Source organism: Chlamydotis macqueenii, chromosome 1 (genome assembly GCF_036417535.1).
Source record: "Chlamydotis macqueenii isolate bChlMac1 chromosome 1, bChlMac1.mat, whole genome shotgun sequence".
NCBI classification, from domain to species: Eukaryota; Metazoa; Chordata; class Aves; order Otidiformes; family Otididae; genus Chlamydotis; species Chlamydotis macqueenii.
Genome location: NC_141556.1, coordinates 101,453,306 through 101,462,338, shown reverse-complemented (window position 1 = coordinate 101,462,338; position 9,033 = coordinate 101,453,306). Strand labels below are relative to the sequence as shown.

Genomic DNA, 9,033 nt, shown 5'->3' with positions numbered 1-9,033 from the left:
GCAACCTTACTGTCGTTTTTCAGTTCAGCTGTTCAAGGTACCACCCAGTTACCAGATTTTTTTCTTGTCATTGCAGAAGAACAAGAAGGTATCTAGGAAATTCTTTGCAAGAAACATTTGTTGTCATGCATGGGATGTCTCAGTTTACTCTTCTCCCCCCCCCAATTTAGTATCTTTGAAATATTCTTCAAAAGCTGCACACATCTACTGCAGATAGTGTTTTACTGTTTAAGAAATGAGGCGCAGCCTTGTAATTTTATGTAGCAGCAATTTCAGCAAGTTTTTCTGCTGTGAACCCTGTCCCTTTAGAAACGACCGTGCCCCCTCATCTGGGCAGTGCCCACAGCAGCAGCTGTTGTTCCCACAGTCTTGCCTTAGCTCTGCTCCTTCTGTCAGGACTGGTGGAGTGAACTGGTCAGCCCCTGCCCTGAGTTAAAATACCCTTTATGTTGCTGGGCTGCTTTTGTCCCTGCTGAGTTGCGTACAGGCTTCATTGCACAGTCTTGTAAGCCACTGGCAAAACTGAGGATGCAGCAGGAGCTGAGTGCCCCTTTTATATTTGGGCTTATACCCTTTTTCCAACATCCCACCCCACCTCCTAGGATGTGTTAGGAAACTCCTGTTGGAATACCACTGTCCTCAGCTTGTCTAGGAGATTACACTGCTGGGCGTAAATTGGTCCAACCTGCTTGTACCATTCCCACAGCTGTTCACTGCATGCACACACAGGTCTTTGACGCTAACTTTATTAATTCATCAAAAATGCATTACATTATTGAATCAGGATCGCTTTGGAATGGTCCCTGCCTCATCTTTTAAAGGCAGCCTGATGACAGGCTGGTTCAGATACTGCATTCTTCATTGGCTTTTGTACAGTTTCTGTTGCCCAGAAGTGATTGTTTTGGTCGCTTTCTGACATGAGAATTACTGTACCAACTCTTACAACGGGAGGCTGCTCTGCAGTGAGAGTTGTAGATGTTGCTACTGGGAGGGGGTAGACAGTTCAGCCAAACCCTTCAGCCCAATGGGATTCTCTGGGGTGAGTTTTCCTGGCTTTTCCGCTATTACTCTGTCAGAGTCCCTTCTCCTTCTTTTTATTGTACCAGGGGTATCTTTCCCCTTCTGAGAAGTCTCTTGGGTGGGTTACCTGCCTCTTGTTTAGCTCCAGGTGCTCCATGAGTGGCAATCACATTGCTTGATCTTCTTTTGGAGCTTAGCACTTGTTTTCTTCACACTGAAGAAAAGCTGGCATTCAGCCTGCCCTTCACTACAGCAACATCACGTCACTTTGTACAAGTAAAGAAAAAAGTCATTCTCCACTAAAGCAGTTTTTAAAAGGTAAATGTAAAGCAAAAAGTTTAGCTGGCCTGTATCAAATAATCTTAAGAGAAATACTGCAGGAAATAACTACAGCCCTATCTTGACAAGTTTTTTAAATGCAGTGAAACTGTAATTACATGCCTTGATAAACCTGGAAGGCAAGAGCGAGCTATGGAAACAGCTGTGTGAGTAGGTGTGGTCTGGTCCCACAACACAAATCTTACAAAAAACTGGCCTAATAACAACTATTATTGGACATAACTTTACAGGTATGTACATTTAATAGCTAAAGCTTGCAGTTGCATGATTCAGGAGGGAAGGCAGAAGGGACCGACCAAGTCCAGACATATTCCCTCTGTGCACCAACCAAAGCAGGCTTTTGCACTGAGAAAATAGACAGTGCTTGTTTTGGATGACAAAGGCTTTCCCTCCTCTCCTCCCTAAAGCAGGTGGGCATCTCTCACACTTGCCCATCCCCTCCATGACTCCCACTTAGCGAGGGGGCAAAGGCTGCATTTGGAGAGCATCGTAAGTGTCCTTGGTGGCTGCACTGAGTCCCTGTAAAAGAGAAAAACAGGTGAGGTACGAGGGTGAGTGTTTAGTTCTCCCTAGCTGACGGCTCAGGAAAAGAGGTGGCAGGGGCTCAGTAGCATAATTCTAATTTCACCCCGCCCCGTACAGAGGTTTTTACTGATAAGCGATTCCTTAGTTTTTGTACGCTGTCAATAGCTGTCACTTACCTGATGGCAAGATCCATCCTAACTCACGTACGTATGACTACAGCAACTGATCCTAACCGATTACGCAGATCTTTAGAGTACATTTTATTTGCACATTATTGACTGTTAAGAGTTAACTGATGCTAAAGTGAACTTTGTCTGCCAACTAAATGAATAGACATCAAATAATTAACTTTCTTCTGTGGACTTCTCTTTAATTTGGAAGGGAAGTCGGATGCAGCTCCCGGGTAAGTTGGCAGTGGGGCTTCAGACAGATGCAGACCCGAGGAACCGTCCCCTTACGCCCCTTCCTGTGATGCAGCAGTCCTCCTGCCACCCTGCTCTGGTGGAGTCAGCTCTAGCATGTGAGTTACAGATCCCTGCTGCAGCCGTGGAACCGACTACTCCAAGAGCGGGGCTGTAGAAGATGTGGCAGAGTCGTGGGTTGGCCCAGGAAGCTGCCAGGGCAGCTGTAACTGGCACTTCCAAGAGTAAGGATTTAGTAAGACACAAGGGGCTTGCTTGGAAAACTGCTAGCTACCCTTCAATCCTCTGCTATGAATATTTAGTGACGTACTGAGTACATGGGTAAGACAGTGCTTCTTATCTGCTACCTGTGACTATCTCAGCAGAGCAGGTTTTGAAGAAAGGTGCCCATTAGCTACAAATATGCCACACTACAGGAAAACTCCCTGGCACATGCCGTATCAGAAGAACTTTTTAATATGTATTTTATTTTTGTCATTTTGAGATGTCAGTGGCAATGTATAGGCTTCTACAGAAAGTAAAATGCATTTTGGAACAATTACACACAGTGGCCCAGATAACGTCTTATTGATGGACTCCTTGCCCTCTGTTACGTCTGTGCAACACTGACACCCCCCCCAAGCACCAAGGGACTGGAGGCACTGACCAGTTTGTGCTCCGTACGCTACAGTGAGATGGGCTGAACCACCGATGCTTTGAGTTACGACAGCTGCTTGGCAACCTGAGGGTTTCCATTTAAGCAATAAAAAATTTGGAGACAGAACTGTATGCATCATCTGCCACAATCAAAAGGTGGTTCTCCAAGATGTAGAACTGTGGAAATGGTTTCTACCAGAGCAGCTAAACAAAGGTTCCTGACAGTTGTATTTAGAACATGCAGCTACTTTATCAAAGTATCAGCAGCGCAGTCTTTGCCCTGAATCTGAGTAAGTGTCCTCAGAAAGGTGTTCTTAAAGTTCTGCTTCCCCACGCATCGCTAACAGTGTGGTCAGATATGTAACTAGAGGCTGCAATTCAGCCATGAAGACGGATGAGGGGAGCAGCTGCTGGATGTGTCACCTACCTGGTAGACACCTTCATTCCCTTTGCCTCGCCGCCTCTGCTGCTTTGGGAAAGAAAAAGCAGCATAGATTAGTGGTGACTTCCTGATTATGCAAAAGAAAAGAAGCCCCTGACTTCCCCCATCCTGTACTGAGAGTCAGCAGCTGCACTTGGCCTGGACACCATCTGCGCAGGATGAAAAGCACCAGCTAGGTCTGGACCAGCCCAGACACACTGCAAGGTCTGTGACGGAGAAAATAGAGAGGATTGGAAAGAAAAGGAAATTATTTTGGTTTGCTGGCGTATTTTCCCGTCATACTGTCACAATGCTGCTATTTCTTTGTCTTACTGTATGTACAGAGATTTGGCAGCGTTGCTATAGACACCAGTTGTTTTATGAGCTGAAGGCACACCTGGAAGAAACAGAGCTGTGTTTTTAGAGTTGCTGCATGTCAGCAGGTGGCTGAGGGACTCTGCCCCTCTATTGGGCAGACATGGACAAGTAAGTAAATTCCCCAGCACGCGTGTTGTAAGCTGTCTAGACAGTCAAAGGCACTGCAGATAAGGCTGTCTGGTGACAAAGTCACACAGGATTTGGTAAAATCAGTACTGGGATTGTCAAAGTACAAGCAGAGCACACAAACAAGGTCACTCAGACCAGCCAGGTGCAAAGAAAAACCTTCTCCTTGAACCCGCTTGCTGCTGCGTTCCCAGGGGTGCGGGGAGCTGCCAGACAAAGCAGCCAAATTGTGCACAGGAGTGCGATTTCCAGGCGAGAACCAGGGACAGCAGAGCTTACGGCCCCCTGGATGGAGCCTGGCCCGTCAAGGCCATGGCTGGTCATCAGAGCTCCAGTTCAGCAGAGCACTGACTGTATCACGAACACGGGGGCAAGGAGTAGCGCCCGCCACAATTAAAATTGCAGCAGCCTGTTAAATGATCATATTTCTAGAATAAGGCAAGGGTGGTGTGACTTTATACCCATAGCTCATAAACCCATAGCTTGACTATGGCAGACGGGCATTACAATAAAATAGGGAGAGGATTAAAAGTCGGTGTTGCTTCAGCATTTCTCAACACTACATTTTGTTTTGAAATGCCCCCTTTTTCACGTTTCGGAGGGAAACAAAAGGTTATACATAAGACACTTCGACATAAAATACAACCTGTGTAGGTCACAGCAAGTTTTCACTTTGCCATAAACAGTGTCCCCAGATGGCTTCTTTTCAACGTTTCCCTCCCTCAGCAGCTGGTGCGAGGAGCTAGAACTATCTGTTTGCTGCTAGCTTTAGACATCACTGAGCTGTTCCTTCTTAAATCCTTGAGAGTGGAGGTGGAGGAAGGAGAATATTTCCCCCGTTACTTGTCTGAAGACAGGCACAAGGAGGAGCTTGCAAATGCTTACTTGTGCCTATAAAGCCAGCCAGCCCCAGCAGTGCACAGAGGGGAAACCATGAACCTCCAGCTCTGAATTGCTCTGGAGAAACGTGCTCAACCAATGAGAGTCGCTGGGCCACAAATGCTGCAGCGCTTGAAACCAGACATTTCCTTCAACTATTCCTCACCCGTGTCACACCCTCTGCCTCCTCCGCTGGGGCAGGCATCGGATTTTTTTCTGTCCAAAAGTTGAAGTGTTTTGCCTTGACATTATTTAATCCACCCAGGGACACTGCTGGTGTACGGGCTGTGTTTCTGATACTGATGGGACAAAGCTTACTGTCTGATCTTCACCTGTTTTATGGCTACTGCAATGCTAGGGCTACGTGTGTCTTATCTACTGCTGCACCAAACACACTGGTTACTACAGGAAATAGGAAACTGCTCTCAGCTGCGCCTGTAGGTGCTGTGCAACAGGAGGCTGCTACCTGCAGCCCGGGCTACTGCTCTGTAAGGGAGCAGCAACGAAGAATTTTTTCATTCCAGGCTTTCACCGGGAATGAAAGTAGGACTCACCTCTCCCTTCATTCCGATTTCACTGTATGCCTCGCCCATCTTGTCCTTCTGCAGTGACTGCAAGCAGAGAGGGGGAAAGAGTCAGCATGTTACTGGAAAAGCCAAGCCAGCCCCTGGGTGACTGCACTCTAAGCCTGTGCTTCCAGGACTGCCTTGCCTTCAAAATGTCAGTGTATTCCAGAGAAGAAGGAACAGTGCTGGGGACTTGACCGATGTGCATTTCAGTAGATGCTTTACATCAAATCTGCTTAGCATATCAGTAACACCTCATCTCCAAACATTTAAATGAATAGAACTCTACCTCCAGCTATGTCATTTGTCTAGACTGACACCAGATACTACAATCAAAGCTCTCCAAAGAAAAGCTTTATGCAGCATTTGTTCAGGAGACGAACCCTTGCAGTTCAGGCCCAGAGGAAAGGTAAGTCTGACATGGCAGGGTGAAGGTTAAGAAAGAGGAGCTCTTCCTTCCTCCATCCGAGGAATCAGTTCCCAAATGCTTATGGCCAGCTGTGATCAGGGGATCTGATTCAATAATGATGAAGGCCAGTCTTGGAAACAAGCTTATTTTTTCAGCAAGCACGAAACACCCAGAAAGACCCAAGTTAAAAGATGAGCATTAGCATTCATGTATCTGTCCTTTGGAGCACAGACCGCCGCGTTCAGCCAGCAGTAAATTAGTTAAATCCAGAGGTTCTGAAGCAGCCACTCATAGATGCACTGGCATTTGGCCTTTGTCAGAGAGGCTGGAGAACAAGCGCATAAAATACTGCGACATCAGTCACATGGGATGAAGGTTGGTTAGTCACTAGTGGCTAACATAAAGGGGTCAGCAGGTATCTTGATCCAAATTATTTTCCCCATCTGCCCTGGCAGTCAATGTTTTTCTCCGAACAGAGAGAAGGGAGCAGAATTTTTTTCTAGGAAAAAAGAGAGGAGTAGAAGGGAAGAGAAATCTTTGAAAGCAGCTGTGAAGTTTGCACCCAAGCTGAAATTAGGTAGGGGGGAAAAAAAAAAGATCTATTAAATAGAAACTCCTATTTCCAGCCATCCCTCCCTCTCCTCTCCCTCCAGCTCTCTCTTTACTCACGGTGTAGACAGTGTCCTGAGGGTTCTTTCTTCTCTGCTGTAAAACAAAAGAAGAAAGTTGCCCATGTGTTGCACTACCATCATCCTCCCCCACCTTGTATGCACTCGTGCATTTGCTCTAAGGCACAGCTACGGCTGCCATGCCCGTTGCAGCCCATCTTGCCTCCACCAATAAGGCTCTGTTAAGATAACTTGTTCTCTGGAAAATTCATTTCATTTTAATAATTGATAAAATTTAGCTCTTCTCTGTTCATTCCCTACAGCTGCCACCTGCAGGCAAGCCCTACACACCAATGCAGGAGGTTTCTCCTCCCTTTTCCTTTGAAATTGTTTGGCTCTGCAGCAGAAGCAGTTGTTTTGGCTGCCGCTTTACTTTGTTGGCACTTGTTTGGTGGCATCACGTGCAGCGAGCTCTCCTGAAACACCCACTCCCACCTTGCCTGCTCCACATCCGCCCCAAAAACTGGGTGTCACTTCCTATTCTGGGTGGCTGCAAGCTCTCAGCAAAGTGATGGTGGTGGGGTGACTGGCAAAGATCAAAGAGGAGGGGGGAAGTTTACTCTTGTCCCCGCCGTGCTGCCAGCCGCCTGAGTTACTACACAGATTTTGCCGGTCCCGCTCTGGGAAGGCACTTCTGCTTAGGAAATGTGTGATGACTGCCTGCATGTCTAAACAGCGGTTAGATATGAGAAGGAAGGAACCAGATTAGAAGGAAAAAGGTGCACGTGTGGGAGGAAGTTACCTGGTGCCTCCCGCCCAGCTCAGGGTCTGCACCTCGCTTTGCCCCTAGAACATCATATTCATCTCTGTGTCCACGAGACAGTTTCTGAAACAAGGAAACAAGAAGCAGTAACGGACATTACGATTATGAGAAAACGGATCTCAACTTAACACAGGAAAAGAAAGGGAACCCAGCTTGGTGTCCAACTTCAGGAGTACTATAACTGAGCCAGAAATAATTTTTACCCTTTAATGCAACCGTCAACAAAAATATCTACAGCTTAGCCACGGAAATGACAAAGAGTGGTCTGTGGAGCACAAAACTGCAAGCCGTTCCATCAAGAACCCATCTTAAGCTGAAATGAGCTGAAAATGAGAGCGCGCGAGGGGAAGGGACTCTGACTTTCATGCTTTCTCTCCCACTGGTGGGTGAAGATCCATGAGTTTGATTTTTTCTTGCAGAGCAGCTCATCTAAATCTGCATCAAGAAGCTACAGAAATTTTATGCCCAACATATCTCATAGCTGGGAAAGGTAACCTTAGAAGAGGGCAAAGGAGAGATTTCAGGTCAGAATAACATAGCTGACAGAGGGCTACTGAAAAGATGACAGGCAACACTTCAACTGAAAAAAAGGGCAGTAGCGTTCATACATTACACAGTTAAACAGTAGAACTCATCACAGGATGTGGCTATGGTCAAAAGCATGGGAGAAAAAAAAAAATCAAAAGACAACTAAACATAGCAAAAATAGCTAGAGTTTAATGCTGCCGTGAGTGCGCAATTTAGCTAGGAAGGACAGACAGGATCTTATCTGTCCTCTTTCACTGCCTAACAAGCCACCTGATGCTGGCTGCGATCAGGGCTCAGAGGAGGAGGTACGCCTCTGGCATGACCTAGTACAACAGGTCTTGCTGCGGGGCAACAGGAAGGCTCAGGGACAGAGACAGCCAGGCTGCGCTGACTCAGGCTACACATATTTGATGATACAAGGGCCACAGTCACCCAAAGTCAGCACCACAGCATTCCTGGGCGTTTGCCCTTTCTCCAGCCCAGTCAAATAACATCGGCCACACGGGTGGTGGCCGTGCCTGTGAGTCGCCCAAGGAACAGCAATTAGCGAGAGCTGCAAGCCAACTGCAGAGGGCCAGGCAAGGAACTGGAGCGTGCACATCGTGTATAACAGTCCAGTGGCTGCACACACGCACAGAGCTCTCACAGGCATGTTACATGCTGCAGCACACCAAGCACTACCTCTGAAATGGTCTGGGCTCCTGGCGGAGCAAATCAGGAACCTACAGCCCATATAGCTGTCTAGCATCCGGCCAGAGAAGTGACCACAGAAGCTGCCCTTGTCAGATTTTATCTCTCCTCCTTACAATGCTCTGCTGCACACTTGGGTATGGTGCTTTTATTAGCTGCGTCATCCAAAGTTTTTCTGATCCATGGGCAATTTACTATCTATAAATGCCCAAAAAGGTCTGTCTGGGTAGCAGATTTGAAAGCAAATGAAAACCAGTAGTTACTTACATTATACACATCATCCTGACCCGGTCGCAGCTGTGGTTCAGAGGCCTGGCTAAGCTGGAAGAGAGACCATACCGTGAGCAGAGAGACAATGGCTCCGTTGAGCCCTTTCATTCCCTCTCTCCTACAAGCGACTCTTATCAGAAACAGGGCTAAGAAAAACTGGGTATCTGGGGCTCCTAACAACCAAAAGCACCCCCCAGGACCCCAGTCCTCCAGCAAAAGTGCTGCCTGCAAAGTTCCTGGGCGTCCTCAACTTCAGAGGGTGCAGGGGATCCCTGCGCCCCTCAGGAGCGGCATCTGGCTCGCAGGGCTACGATGCCACCATGGTAAGTTGGCATGAGTGGCAACTAATGAGTCAGTAAAGGATTTCCCTTCTGTAGCTACTCTCTGGCTCAG

General features: G+C 47.3%; 1 protein-coding gene across 2 annotated transcripts in view; it reads right to left on the bottom strand.

Moving 5' to 3' along the window:
- Positions 1 to 730: 730 nt before the first annotated feature.
- The window catches only part of CD247 (CD247 molecule), a 57,262-nt gene continuing 48,959 nt past the window's right edge, over positions 731 to 9,033 (bottom strand). Inside the window, exons 3-8 of one of the 2 annotated variants that reach the window (XM_010126681.2) lie at positions 8,638 to 8,691; positions 7,132 to 7,215; positions 6,391 to 6,426; positions 5,301 to 5,357; positions 3,370 to 3,411; positions 731 to 1,878 (exon numbers count right to left, since the gene is read on the bottom strand). In XM_010126681.2, coding sequence (XP_010124983.1) covers positions 1,813 to 1,878; positions 3,370 to 3,411; positions 5,301 to 5,357; positions 6,391 to 6,426; positions 7,132 to 7,215; positions 8,638 to 8,691 — 339 coding nt within the window. In that variant the 3' untranslated portion in view covers positions 731 to 1,812. The remainder of the gene's footprint in view (positions 1,879 to 3,369; positions 3,412 to 5,300; positions 5,358 to 6,390; positions 6,427 to 7,131; positions 7,216 to 8,637; positions 8,692 to 9,033) is intronic. The other variant, XM_086739460.1, reaches the window with a different exon arrangement.